At 29.7% G+C, this 16541-nt stretch overlaps 1 protein-coding gene across 2 annotated transcripts in view; it reads left to right on the top strand.

The window, feature by feature from the left end:
* Positions 1-16541, top strand: part of LOC131846461 (atrial natriuretic peptide receptor 1-like) — a 140925-nt gene that overhangs the window by 113591 nt on the left and 10793 nt on the right. For both annotated transcript variants that reach the window (XM_059195774.1, XM_059195775.1), the window contains 3 exons: positions 8914-8995; positions 11897-12020; positions 15418-15744. In XM_059195774.1, the coding sequence (XP_059051757.1) occupies positions 8914-8995; positions 11897-12020; positions 15418-15744 (533 nt within the window). The remainder of the gene's footprint in view (positions 1-8913; positions 8996-11896; positions 12021-15417; positions 15745-16541) is intronic.

The raw sequence follows: 16541 nt of genomic DNA, 5'->3' as shown, positions 1-16541 counted from the left end.
GTTGCTGAAAATCGCGGATGTATAACCATTTCCCATGCTTCATTTAACAAATCCATTAGTGAAACTTTTCTACCGACTTCAAAGAAAGGAGGTTCATGCGTTTTGTTTGCATTTCCGTAAATATGTATGTCAGTATTTAAAAAAATTGAGTATGTCTGTCTGTTCTTAGTACGAATATTGTAAACTCTACTTTGTTTGGCATTACAATGATGCTGACTGTGACATGTACTGAATGAATAAAAAAATATAAATTTGAAATGTTTTAAGTTTGAAGAGGTCATTATTTATAAGTATAATAATAAGTAGTTAATCACGGGATCTTACAACGGGTTATTTTTTAACTCAATAAAAATAAAACGTGGTAAGATCCCGTGATTTACTAATTATACTTATATAAATATGAAATCTAAAAACCTAAAAAAAATTATAGTTTGTAATTCATAAACTAAATAAGTTAATATGTAGACAATAACATTATCAGAACGAAACATGGGCTATGTTTTATTTTCAAACAACTACAGAGAGATACATACTTACGGGTCTATTAGGAGGAGGGGCAGAGAAAAACAGCTGCCCCAACTAAAAAAAATTGTATTCCTTAACAATATATGTAGGTATTGTGTTATATTGACTTCAGAAAAAACTGCGTTTACAATAATTGCATTTGTTCCAGGCGGCGAATCCCTAATATAACATAAATCTTACAGAATCTTAATAATATAATAAACGCGAATGTTTGGATGTTTGTTCCGCTTTCACGCAAAAACTACTGAACGGATTTTGATGAAATTTTCACAATAATATAGCTTATGCATCAGAATAACACATAGATATAGCCTATGATTTTATTAAAATGTATATATTGAAATTTAACGCGGGTGAATCCGCGGGTACAGCTAGTAAATTTATATTATTTTGTTTAAATTCTCTATTAGCGTATGTGATATATTCAGTGCGGAAACCTGACCACCGCTACTGGAAGCGTTATGACCATTAGTGATCAAATTCCGATCATTATTGGATCTACACCCACACTGCAAGACGTGTCTCGCCTCTGAACGAGGCATCATCAGGCATTGAGTAAAGCTCGATATAGCTGGTAGCCTAGTTTTTATTGCCCGGGATCAAACTGTGACTCAGTCGAGACTGAGCTCGCACTTCAAGTAGCGGTGGTCAGGATTTCGCTTTGAATATTTGTGGTCTCACACATTATGTGTGAGTATATGAGTATTATGGTAGTGGAATTAAACAAAATGATATAAATGCATTAAGTAATAAAATTAACTTCCGCAAAATGACACCTAATTCGATAAATATAATAAGGAATATCTTACAGACATTTTACAAATTACATTTTTACATAACTCCTATACCAACTAATCGCTAATGAATTGAGAGATTAGGTGGACTGACTTAGACAATCACTATGATGTTATGTTAGTTTTATCCACCAAAAGAATTAGTCGCAGTTTTTTAAATATTTTAAAGTTGTAACTCACTCCCGTATAATTCAGGTATGAAAGCGATAAAGCAAACTCTCGTGCATTGATAAACTGATACGCGGCAGCATAATGACGGAAGGTTGTTGAGTATCACGGATACATAACCATGTTTCGTACTTCATTTAGCAAATCCATTAGAACTTTTCAACCGGCTTCAAAGCGAATGACGTTCATGAATTCTATTTATATTTGAATTATATCACGAAAAGTTGAATCTTCTGAAAAGTTAATCTTAATCTTAATAAGTTTGTAAGAATGGATGTTTGTTACTCTTTCACGCAAAAAATACTGAACAGATTTTCATGAAACTTTACAGTAATATAGCTTAATATACTGACGTAAAAAGGGTTGAAAAGGGTGGTATTAGGCCACATTACTAACGATACCCCATCAATGTATTATATAGATATTGAAACTTAACGCGGGTCAAAGCGCGGGCACAGCTAGTATATATATATATATATATATATATATATATATATATATATATATATATAATAATTATGGCAATACTGTAGAGATGTGGTATAAATTAAAATACTAAAATAATTATAATTCGTTTCATTATTAAACAAATAGGAATCGCGATTGTGTAGCTAGCGGTTTACCATACTTACCCACATACAAAGGTCGTGGTTTGATATCCACAAAATACAAATATTTCATTTCAAACATTTATGACCTAGTACAAGTTCTGCTTACTTTTGGGAGACGGGAATTAAATGTCCAATGTTATTTATTCTTTTATATAATATTTGTTATTTCGACCTCATGATCCGAATATCTTTGATCCTATGCAAATATTTGTACAAGCGGTTGTTTCCAACATTAAATATTAAAAACAACACGGGAGCAACTGTATTTAGGTTATTATTTCTTGCGTTTTTAAATCACGAAATATGACTATATTATTATTTATTTATTTATTCTTTATTCTACACAAACATAGGAAAAAATAACAGTATTAAGGCAAATGTAATGTACAAGGGGAAGCTTATCTCTAAAAAGAGATTTCTTTCAGCAAACCTAGAAAATGTTATAGGATAATGTGTTCACTAAATCAGACATACGTGTACGGAAAAAATGAAAGGAGACATTAAGATATTGTCGTATATATAATAAAAAGTCAAAATTATAAGTCGTACGAGATATAGACATACAAAAATTGTATATAAATATTATATAAAGGTCTGTTTAATATGTAATTGTAATATATATATATATATATAAAGAAATGAGTATAATAATACATCAGCATTGTGAAAGATAATATTTTTTACCAGACTTTAAATATTCAAATTCTAGAGCTGGGAACAATTCGTGGGGATATTACCTAAAACTCTAATAAAAATGTGCTAAATTAAATAATTAATAAAATAAAATAACATGCTAAAAACAATATATAAGTTTTTAAATGTAAACGGGATTCATTTGTATTTCTAACAATAATTGTAGTTACTTATTGTTGTTAACTTATAATATTATGAACTATAGGTATAATATTTTTTTAAGACGAAAGATTTAAAAATATTTTTGGTCTGTTTCGTGGTATTCGATATTTGAATTTTGAGATTTGTTGTTCCAGGCAATTATTCACACGAATAGAGAAAAAAAAGTTAAAAATATTAATAGGAAATTATATATTGGAATAAAATAATTTTATAATTTCATAAAAAATTTAAATTTTCCTTATGTAATATTCAAATATTTAAACGAATAATCTTTGTTTCATACTCTTAAATAAAGCCCTAAAGCAAAATAAGTACCTAATAAAAATGTCGTATCTCTTACACATTATGAAACAGAATTAAATGAAATATTCCACTGTTTTCAGAAGACTGATTTATTTTGCTTTTTTATCGTTTCCATATGTTTATCAGAATATCAGTAATGTTTATTAATATAATAGATGAAACGATTCAGTCACAGGAGCTATATTCAAACAAACAAAATAACGGAGTGCTTTGATATAGATTGGTAAACATTGGAGTTAGAGGCAATGTAAATTTACATGTCTGAAATGGAATATTACATTTTCATTGGGGTAAACACTGAGACAGATTTACTTTAAGTTATTCCCAACTCTATTACCATGGTATTTATTTTAATAATCTAGATTCCAAAGATAGGATACGCTTTCGTGAATATCGATTTAATTCACAACCACCATATAATCATGACCCTTATATATTATGGGGTTGTATGGTATTGATAGCTCTATCAACAAGATGTAACTGGATTGAGATGAAACTTAGTTATGTATTTAACGCTCTTAGGGCCATCGCAGACGAGCAACTTGAATGGAGTACAGATTTTAGTTTGTGTCAATCTTATCTGATTGTCTGTAAAAAAAGCACGAGTTAAATTTGATTGTTAATTGTGATTCATAGTTAAATGTGATTTTACTTAACATTAGGACTGTATTACTGTCTGCATACTGGAGAGGTTGAAGAGTAATCCTCTGTTATGGTATGGGCATGTAATGCATAGGAATGAAGATAATATTTTAAGAAAGGTGTTAGATATGAATGTGGATGGTTATATGGACAGAGGAAGGCTGAAAAAGAGATGAATGGATTGTGTGAAAGATAATATGGTAAGAATGGAAGTAAATAACGAGATGATTGCGAACGGGGATGAATGGAAGAGAAAATATATTACCACGACCCCAAATAAATGGGATAAGGATGAAGCAAATGATGATGACGATGATTAAGACTGCATTACTGTAAAATATAAAGCAAAATATGAAATAACGGATTCCACAGTCAGATACAAAATCTCAAACACTGTGTGAATGGCATTAAGAGCATGAATGTATTTTATGATATTGGTGATACTACTTATATTATGTCTACTATTTTCACACATATAGCCTATTAAAAAACTATATTATACAAGTAAAAAAAGTTTATAAATCAGCCTAATGCATAAATAAAAGTCATTTGAGTACCCATCAGATGGTATCATGAGGTAATACTAAAAGCAGCTTGTGTACTTATTATTGTAGAAAAAATAATTAGCGCTTAATAAAGCATCTCAATATACGAATATGAGGTAGGTGAATATGAATTAAGCGTGTTAAGCGTATAACTTAAGTAAGTATAAAGGTAAGATGCATATACGTCTTTACCATTCCAGTAGAAACTAAACATTAGCGCTTGATTAAGTGGCTTGATAGATGAAGCTACATATAACAACTCATTAAGGTCGTATATAACATAAAGCGCAAAAGCGCTTAAAAGCAAAGCGAGTGTGAATCATACAATTTATTAGCCACATTTCTAAAAGTAGCAACTAATACGCCAACCAAATTGTCTTATCGGAACGAACCATCTAACCGTTTAACGTAAATGTGTGGCTAGGGTAAGACAGCTGTAACGTGCTTCCAATTTGATCGTCAAGGAATTTCTTGATAATTAACCGTCAAATGCGATATTAGTATTATTTCAACATAATATAATAGGTGGAATTAGGCATAAGCAAGATTTGATGATTTCATTATATTTTAGGGTTTAAGTAATGAACGCGTTCTTAGCAATTGTTGTTGTCTGTTGGCCTTGTATCCAAGAAGGAAGACGTCAAACCAGAACTGTGTTTTATTGAAATCTTGACACTATTATCAGTCGCAAGATTTCTTACAAAACATGGTTATAGATATATAAATTCAGAAAGAAACTTTTCCACACAATTTAATATAATTTACACAGATATATAAGTCGAATATATTTCACTAATGTAATAAAGTAACAGACTATTTCCCATTTTCATAAAAAAAGTGAGACAACACTGTGAGCAGTAAAAGTAAAGTTGTGTGCAACTTATTTGATAGTCTAGGAGTCTCTTTACAGTCGATCGTCAAATGCAGACGGTGACGCTCATATCTGTAGATACGCGCAATTTAAAAGCTGATGTATATCCTGGGAGATGCGTGACGAAAATTGGAAACATCCTATTATTGTTTTAGCTAAATGTAATAACAAAAATATTCTCAGCAGTCTGCATTCACGTCATTTTTACACCACATCCGTATTTACGCGTATTTAATAATAAATATAATAAAAAAAAATATCCCTGAACAATTCACCCAGCGCCATCTAGTCCCAAGGTAAGCCGAGCTCCTGTTATGGGTACTAGATAACTGATATAAATACTTAGATACATTTTTTAAATACATACATAATGTATATATATATAATACAAATATATACAAATGCTTGTATCGTATATAAAATAAAATGCAAATATTTGTACCGTGCGAGGATCGAAACCGCGATCATCGGAAGTAAAGCAGTATGCCAATCGGTAGACGACAGAAGTCGTTTTCTTTTTACAAAAAAATGAAAAATCATTTTTTTTTAATTATTTCGTTTTTTATTTATTTTGTTTCAATATTTACTTGAAAGATGGATAGATAAGAATTTTATTTGTACCTTCAGCACACACACAAATGTTTAGTTACGAGCAGTATACATTACAATAGATTTATAGTAATACAAAGTATATCAATAAAATAAAATAATATATATTTATTAAGATTCATATAAAACTCGTTACATAGAAGAGATAAATATATCTTATATATAAAATTCTCGTGTCACAGTTTTCGTTCCCATACTCCTCCGAAACGGCTTGACCGATTCTCATGAAATTTTGTGAACGTATTGAGTAGGTCTGAGAATCGGCCAACATCTATTTTGCATCCCCCTAAATGTTAGGGGTAGTCCACCCATATTTTTTTTTTTTATTTTAAGGCAATACAACGTTTGTCAGGACAGCTAGTATTTATATATATTTTATAATTATCGTTAATAAAAGAAAGTCATGTGTTTGGTTAACATGTTTTTCTTTGTATTATTGGTTTTTTTTTATACATTACAGATGCTGTATATATTGTAGTAGCTATTTCTTTTATATAGTTATTTTTATTTTATATATTATTCTTGCCTTGTACCCTATTATAGTGCTTGTATGAAATTGCCCACCTACCTTGTAATATGAGCCTTGGGGTAAGTTCGCATCGCCGTAAAATTAACTTTTATTATCTGTTGTGTGCCGATAATTTGATTTCAGCCCCTTCTTGCTTCAATATAAGATGTTTTTAGGGAAGAAAATATTATACCATAACGATGTATTCTCGGTATTTAAATACGATATTATATGTTGGAGGACGCGTAATGTTCAGCTCTTTTTAGATAGTTTATATGTTTTCCATATCTTTTTTATGTGAAGAAAGAATATTACACGTAATAGTTTTTTAAGAAAAACTAATACATGGAGACTTTATCAACGTAATAGAACCTTAAGCAATGACTATTAGAATCTTTGTGTTTATCTATGTGCAGTTATCTCTAAAACTGCTTAACTAAGTTAGATTCGGTTTTAGATAAAATTTATTGTGATAAGCTTGACTTAAAATGTGTTTTTAAAATTTAAAGTGTAAATAAAAATGACTTTTTAAAACTTATAATGTTTTTGTTATTCTAATATATTAAGAAACAAAAAAAATCAGCGATACAAAGTTTAGCGGGTTTAACTATTGTGTAATATATGTATATCGTGATGCCGTGAACGGCTAAACCGATTTCGCTGACTCTTTTTTTGTTCAAAATTCAAAATTCAAAATATCTTTATTCATGTAGGTCTATTACAGACTCTTATGATATGTCAAATCTCTCAGTTCGGAATGATATCGAGATGAGAAGAACTGACAAGAAACTCATTAATTTTTTTCAAATAATAAACATGTTTATGATAAATACAGTTATTAAAATTCAAATTTGGGAGAATAGAGCGTGACCACCAGCATATGCTATCGCAAAGAACAAAAAATGTAATCAGTGTTCACAATGCCCCACAAGCAGCACCCGTTCACGAGTATGACGTATGAGCCAGCCATCATTGTACTCAACCATATTTGAGGGAGCATGACCCGGCCCACCACGCCGCCACAAGTTTGAATTTAAAATGCATGACTGTTTCAGGTTACTCCACTACGTCAATTATATTATTTACTAGGCTGTATATATTACAATATTAAATTTACATTATTTAATTTACAATATGTCATTACAAAATTTATAATAAGTTTCTTTATTGTTATTACATTATCCATGTCAATGGGAAAAATTATATGCCTCATAACAAAAGTTAAAATTGTAATTAAGTCCACACATTGTAGTCATTTAAGTAGTCGTTTATTTTATAATAAGCTTTAGAGCAAAGTGTTTTTTTACATGTATCTTAAATTTGGCTTCACTTAAATTTAAAACACTATCTGGCAATTTATTATAAAAACGTATACAATGTCCCATGAAAGATGTACTTTTTTTTGAGACGATAACTAGGCATATTTAATTTATTTTTATTCCTTGTATTAAAAGCGTGTAAGTGACATTTTTTGGAAATAAATTTAAGTTTTTGCGTACATACATAATATTTTCATATATATATTGAGAGGGAACAGTAAGAATACCTGTTTCTTTAAAGAGTTAAGAGATAAATTATATATTGAACGAATTGCTCTTTTTTGTAATATAAAAATTGATTCTACATCAATTTATATATATACCATACGACATTATACTATGGATTAAAATACACTAGTTTCGCTGTTGCAGTATCAGTGAATTTTTCTGATAGCAAAAGCAGCCGAGCTGAAATATATGTGGACCCCACTGCAATTTATTATCTATTACAATACCAAGAAACGAAGTCTCATCAACAAAGTACAAAACATGATGATTCATACTAACAGTTGTCGTTACTTGTTTTACATTTGCCATTTTGTTTTCATTGAATTAAGCGCTAGATTATTTGATGTAAACCAGTTTAGTTTAGTTTGTTGTGTTTCTTATTGTGACGAGAACATTATAAAATTAAAATGGTCGTTATGTGTCATACATACTATGTACAATGTGCAGGCTCAATACTCATAGTTAAGTCAAGACGTCCGTCATACCAGCTAGTATGGAATAAAATGAATGAATATTAGGTACCTGAAACTCTCATATATTTCTAGTACTTTGTACTTGGCTTACATCGTAAGTGTATCATTTCAGCCACCACTCTAAAAAAGTATCACGTTTCGTATGTAGAAGGTCCATTTGGGGGAAAACATTTACTTTAATGGGCACCTCTAATTAATAAATAACTTTGATACTAAATTTATATACGAGTATATATATGTGTATAAGATTTAGAGTTTGAACTTGAATATTGTGGAGTTATTTCTGATACTACTGATCTAATAATAATATTCCTGGATAATTTACATCGCCATCTAGCCTCAAGCTAAGTAGAGTTTGGGTTTGTTATGGGTACTAGATGACCGGTATACTTATCATAAATACTATGGAAGTATGTCTGTTTGTAATCATTTAAAATGACTAAATTGAATTTTTTGTTTCAGCTCTACCTGTGTACGCTATACTGAGTATTGTACTCAGTTCTGTAGTAGTGGTGCTGGCCATTCTATCAGTATTCATATACAGGTGAGTAAAACAACAAGAAAGTCTTTGTTATTATTATTATTATTATTATTATTATGTTTTACAATATCATTAAGATGTATAACCACATACAATATACTAATGTTCACAATGACAAAGTACTAATTAGAAATTATATATATATATATATATTTATTTAAAAAAAATATATATTATTTATCTGTGTGTCACAGCTTACAGCTGATGAAATAATAATAATAATAATCTCAGGACATTAACATTATTATTATTATTACTATCACTGTGGTCTCATTGATTATTATTATTATGAAATATCATTAAGATGATAACCACATACATATACATAGATATATTTTTTTGTAAATACATACATATTATACATAGAAAACATTTATATATATATATATTCATTTATTTAAAATATTTTATGCCGTAGGGAATCTTAATAGTACCATCGGTCGTAAAGCGGTGTGCTAGACCGCTAGACCACCGAGGTCGTTAAAGAGTGAAGAGATACTCGAAGGTGGTTTAGTTTAATAAATAAATATATCAATTTATAAATTTTAATACTTTCTAGTAGTGATAATTTATTTAGCTTATTTATAGAATGAAATATTTTGTAACAACGCTGATTTTATTATTAACGTAACGTAACTATAACAGGAACAAACTGACGGATCTGAAATGATCGGAAAGTATGAGAAATAGTTTCGAAATATACATACAAAATGTCATCCAAATCGATCCAGCCGTTTAGTAGCAACTGCTACTGTATGTGTTTGCTACTAGTTAGGTAGCAAACACATACTGAAGAATTAGATATATATATATTAAGACGTTATAAATGTATGATTCTAACTTTGCAATTAGTGCCCACTAAGAAAGCCAAAGTAAATACGAAGCTAATTCATTACAATCTATCACAGACAAGTTGTGAGTCCATTTTCTCTCGTTTATAAATAAATCTTTATATTACTGTTCCAACAAAAACTCTATTCACATTATACTACACACAAAACATATATATTATCTGGGCTCCACATTATATTATATATAGTGCCCAATATTATTTTGTTATCGGAAAAGTAAATGCGTTTAATGTTGCGCAAAATGTTTAATGAAATTAATTTCGCAGATGTATGATTGTAATAACGGTTTACCACTAGCTTGCTTTGTAATGACTGCTACTTCGTATCCCGTTGAATATAAACACATAAATTTATAAGCGTTTTTTTCGCTTTATCGACGTGGCAAGAATGCAACTGCTATACTGCCTTATCGATATTATAGGTTTAATAGATGATTTATAAAAATAAATAATAATAAAATATACAGCTACCAATATACATAATAAATATTACAAATGTATATGTCAAACTTTCTCTGGACAATGTTATGTCAATCCGTTTTTTCATAACAAGAAAAAAAGCAACAAACTCTTTTTTTTTCTTGTTTATTCTTCTTGACTGAATCTAAATAAATAGTATATTAAAACAACTAATGACTATTCAAAACTGTTTATACTGAGTTTATTTGAATAAATAATAATTCCAATATTTTTAAGTATGAAGTAGGTACCTATATTTGTAATTAAATAAAAATAAAAATAAATTTTCAATATGAATATTTCTCAGACAAATAATTATATTGAAAGTCGTTATATTATCGTCTGAATGCACCTTAAGATTTTATCCAGGTCAATGAAATTTGATGTCTGGACTAAGATTTTAGGTATTAACGTAATATTTAAGTTTATGTCATTAAAATAGCAGAGAAGCTGGATAATCCACGTAATAGTAAATGATTGCCGATATACTTTAAGCATTACGGACATCACGTTATCACGTAACACCCGTGATACTACAAATGCGTTGCCATTATAGAGGACTAAGATCCCTCTTATGCTGTAATTTCACTGCCTAATTTGACCTTACAACTGAATAACAACTTACAAAGCAAGCTGCTTGGCGGCTGAAATAAGTAAGACTGAAGATGAGATTCGTATGTATGCCCCTTAAGCAAGAGTAAACAGGTCAATGACATTTGCTGTCGAGACCAAGATTTATCATGCATCACATTCATAAAGGACCAACTCATCATAATATCCGGTCATCAAATAGACTTCCAACTATAACAATAAATCAACTACTTCAGTGAGGATTCTCGCGTCATAGGGAAAATGAAACAAAAGGAAAAATCTAGCAATTTTTCATGTTCCTTTTGAATGTGTTTCGGCTATTGTTAAAATTAGGCCACTGTATATATTTTATTTCCTACTGGGCTTATATAATCTGTGGTATAAGTGAAAAGAAGTGAAGTTTTGTTATCTATCAGCGATCCGCCCCAGCTTTGCATAGAAGCATTACAAATCTTTGAATATCTCGGCTTTTTTGCACAATAATATTCTTGTATTATACATATATTCCTCTTGAATCACGCTATCTATTGCTGAAAACTACATTAAAACCTGTTGCGTATTTTAAACGATATAACCGTACAGACTGCAGCGGTATCGACGACTTTGTTCCATACTATGTAGACGTACTAATCCAAACTAAGATTATAAATACGAAAGTCAGTGTGTCTATCTGTTTGTTACCATTTCACAATTTTGAGACGTAGTTAAATTGTATCATGAGGTCGTCATCGTATTCCAACATAATCTTCTACCTCAAAAGATAATATAAGCAGGGAATATATAGGAGGTGAGAATTTTTACAGAAGTCGTGGGTGACAGTGTGTCTGTAAATGCAAGAGGTTATGATCAAGACACTGAAATTTTGCTTCAGTTGTATCTTTTTTTATAATATTATAAATAGTTGCTCTATTTTGAATACTACCCTATCTATGATAAATTTTAAATTAGGAATTTACACATATCTACTCCATTGTGAATATTTAAAAAAATGATTTTATTACCAGGCATTATAAGCTGGAAGCGGAGATAGCGATGATGACGTGGCGTGTCAGCTGGACCGATGTACTTCATCCCAGTGGCAGATTCCGAGGCAGCATGCATTCAATCGCGCGCAGATTCAGTACTGGAGTAAGTTCATGACATTTTTTATTTTTTTAGAGACATTTAAACAATTCATTTTGTTCTTAATCCAGCCTTGGGTGGTACAAAATAAAGACTATCAACTAATATCTGACCAGACCTGTACATCTAGGATATGCCTAAAATGAATCGGAAACTATGAGTTAATTTTCGCTAATATATTAACCTGATATATTGTACCAGGGAAATCAGATACCGCCAGTATATAGACATTGAAATATATAGTTTCGACATTTGTAACTTTAAACAAATACATACATACTCGTAGATATGATTTTAGCAATATTTCTAATGTACAGCCGAACAGTATTCACCTCTATATATGCGCAGGCTATACAGACAGATTAACTTAATTTTTTTTTATTGCAAATATTTCAACACTCCACCCTTACCTATGTATATCGATTTCACTATATTTATAGGATATAATAGTAATTATTGGTTATAACCTCTTTGGAGATTCTCCATTTAAAGTAATTCTTCTTCACGCTTTTAGTTGTTCGTACCTTAATAAGGAATTTGATATAGTAACATACGATAATGACTTTGTACATTACCTCCAATATAAGTTTTGATTATAGATCTGGTATATGTATGTGTACAACCACAGTTATGTCTTTAATATAATACATATAATAGAACAATTTTCAACTACTGTAATAATCAAAGTTAGGATGAAACCCGCGTTTCATCTGCGGCTAATTGTTCCCGAATTGACAGAATTAATATATTTGATCATGACGTCATTCACCGTGGCGTCATATTCGGATGACTGACGCTGTACAATGGATGTTTGCTATTCGTGATAATCGAGTGATTAATTATCAGTTTATGGTTGGTTTATTAGATTAAATGTCAATTGTTAACAGTTATGGTATTTTGTAGCGTAGATTTTGTACTTTGGAATTTGATTATGTATAATGTAAGATCTATCTATATTTTGTGGGTATCGAACTAGAAATAACTCATATATTGTTATGTTGTATATCAGTTATTTCTACATAAAAAAAATATAGAAATTAAATTGAGATTTATATCTACTGTCATTCTTAAAAAACAATGTTTGTTTCATCACTAGAATTCAGTTGACAGTGCGAATAATCAATTCTCTGGTTGATTGCTGATGTGTTTTATTTTATTGCACTTATAACACTGTTACAATTTGGCGAGCTTAATGTATGTCGTTTATAAGTTTTATAATTATATATAAATGTTTATTAACTTTATATCGTTATCTGCATATTAAATTAGTATATTCATTGTGATATAAATATATAAAAATAATAGGACATTTGATACTTTTAATATTTAAACAATATTTTAATAATTTTTACTTCAACAAACTAGGTATCACATATAGATGACACTTTATTGTTAAATTGGAAGAATTAAAAAAAAATCTGATACGTTATTTATTAAAACAATAACGAGAAACTTAACTAAATGATTAGGGATTCATTTATAATTATAGAATGTGTTATTGAATATTGAAATCATGGAACCAAAGTTCGATATTTACTTAATAAGTCGCAAAATGTATTTATAATATATGAATATTAATTATATGAATGTTACTAACATTTACAATTATTAACATTAAATTGCTGCTATAGGCTGTCTTTCTGCTATAAATACATCAAAAACCGAAATTGTTCAACCGTAAATAATAGAAACGATTATTTCTTTAAGCCTTACAAATAACAAGATTTCCTTATTCGAATGTAGTAATTTTTGCTTAACAATAAAAAGTATTAGCGAAGACTCCCTGGTTTCGAATCCTATAATCGTTGATTCTGGTAAATTGCTTTTATGCTTACAACGGAAAGAATTTTGTAACCTCTTAAATAAAAGGTGTACTATACAATCATTGTGTTCAATTCCTTTATGTCGCTTTTCTTCTTAGAACCTTTTTTCTAGTTCATTAGACGATTTCAAATAAAGATCCTGATTATACTTGATTTTTTATTGTTTTGTTATATAGGTTCGAATAAATCACGTAATACTTTATGAATCTTATCTTATGTATATATTTTAGAAACTAGCTCTTGCTTTTTATGTATGTGGTATATTATGAATGTCCTTTATATATTTCCTAGAAAAAAATCTCCTTATAAAATATACATTCATATCGCTACATTTATTTTCCTTATTCCTATTTTATTATAACATCTGTTTTAATCGAGAGATGATGTACAAATAGATCTCTATAAAAGAAAAAAGTCTACAACTTAAAAATGAAACCACAAAAAAGAACTAAATTGTGATAACCATTAACACAGACTTTTGGAGATCATACCCATATAGTAGGTACTCCATATAATGATCACAAATTGAGATAGCAATAGATATCAGTTCCCTCAAAAAATATCGTTATACCGTACCATGTGTGGAAGACAAGAGTAATTAAGTGTTAACTTAACAAGCCGGTTGAATGGCGTTTGAAGGCTGAACGTTGTATCTGCAATGGACGTTCGTAATTATGAGTATATCCCATAATTAGCTCCTGTCTCTGTTATTGTCATATTATAGTTATGGCCATGAAGACCAGCTATTGACAGCGATCGGACATAGAATCCATGCTATATGTGATACCTTGTACGTGGAAATCTTTAACTACCATACATATATGAATATCTGTAAATACGCGAATATCTGTGACATTTCGTATGACAAAAGAAAATATTTGACAACCCTAGAAATATTAATATCTATAAATACATGAAAATCTGCGTCATTTCGTCAGTTACCTGGAAATCGCAATAACTTTTAATTGAAAAATGTAAAAATTATAATTATATATATTTTTCCACTTTTTATGTTTGTTCTATTTTTATCTAAGTTAATATTATAAATAGGACTTTTTTTTATTACTAATGAATAAAATAAAATATTACTTAATAGATTTTATAGCAATATTACTAGTTGCTAGGTTGTTTTTTTTAAATAGTGATCCTAAAATATTGCACTATTTTACGGGTGTTATGTATTTTGTCATGACGGGAGATAACGACATTTTAGTAATCTCCACGTTGTCTGCGATAATAAAGTTTTTTTTTTAACTATAATAGTATCTAGGTACAGACGCTAACGACTCACTTGATGATAAGTGAAAATCGTAACCTGCTGTTTATGTTTATTATAAACAGGACCGTAGACAACACACGTTCATGTGACCTCTGTAATTTACCTCAAGTGTTGTCATTCTGTAAGACTAAAGTGTCATGCTTCCATATCCTGTCCTGTAATTTCACTGTCATATCGCTTTTCAATCGAAACACAATTTACAAAGCACTTTACTTGACTGTTTAAGTGAGACAGAAATACCCACGCTTTATCCAAAGTTTACTTCGTTAAAAAAATACTCACACATTTTTATTAATTCCAGACTGGCTACTCAGATGAAGTTGCGTCCCTACCAGGCGACAGACAAGTCTTCGCTCCATGTGGTTTCTACAAAGGTTGTCGAGTTACTATCAAGAAATTGGATAAACAACGCATAGATCTTACTAGACCTTTGCTGTTAGAGTTGAAGAAAATGAAGGATTTGGAACACGATCATTTGGCCAGGTTCTACGGTGCTTGTGTCGATCCGCCCCACTGTTGTCTGCTTACAGAATATTGTCCCAAAGGATCTCTTCAAGATATACTTGAAAATGAAAACATAAAATTGGATTGGATGTTCAAAGTCAGTTTGATGCACGACATCGTGAGGGTAAGAAGCTTTCTATGTTTAAAACGAATTACTTAATGCTTAAGTAAATTTTAACTTAATAATGTTAATAATATTTGGATTGATCCATTTTAGAAAATTACAAAATTAGAAATTCCAGAAGGAAGGATTTTGTACTTTCTAATGAAGTTAATTAACATTGCTTTATTCTTGAACAAAAATTAACGACAGCTTTGTTATTTAAAGAAATAAACACTTACTTCAAACATATTTTTTTTATAAATTTCACATTTTTAGTATATAAAACAACTAAAATAATTTTAATCTTTAATTCGATAGTAATTATACGAGATTTCTAAAACAAAGAGTTTCACAAATAGTTCGACAGTAAATATACTTCTTTACACATATTAAGAAAAAAGCTGTAAGTTTATATTTAAAATAATACTTAAAAACGTTTGAAAATAAAACTGAGTATACATAATATTTATTGTCACATATGCGAAGGATTAATTTATTGGACTCGACTACTATAGCCCCAAGTCCTGTGACTGCGAAAAGGCCTATAAATGATCTAACAGATAGGGCGTTAATATCATTTTGACAGCTAACAGTTGAAGGGATATTAGTACTTACATTAATTTTTGGCAATTTAATACAAATTAGAATTTATTGAATGTTCTTAATTATTATACTATGTGTAGGAATAGAACATTAAAATGATCTATTTTGAGTTTTAATATTGAGTGGGCAGAAATGACGGGGGCGAAGATATAACGTAGATTTATTAGAATTTTCTAAAATTCCAAGCATGTTGGTATATAATTAGGCATGATAAT

This window comes from Achroia grisella, unplaced genomic scaffold (genome assembly GCF_030625045.1).
Source record: "Achroia grisella isolate CSIRO2021 unplaced genomic scaffold, CSIRO_AGI_Agris_v1 utg511, whole genome shotgun sequence".
Classification (NCBI taxonomy): domain Eukaryota; kingdom Metazoa; phylum Arthropoda; class Insecta; order Lepidoptera; family Pyralidae; genus Achroia; species Achroia grisella.
This window is presented reverse-complemented; position numbering and strand designations above follow the sequence as displayed.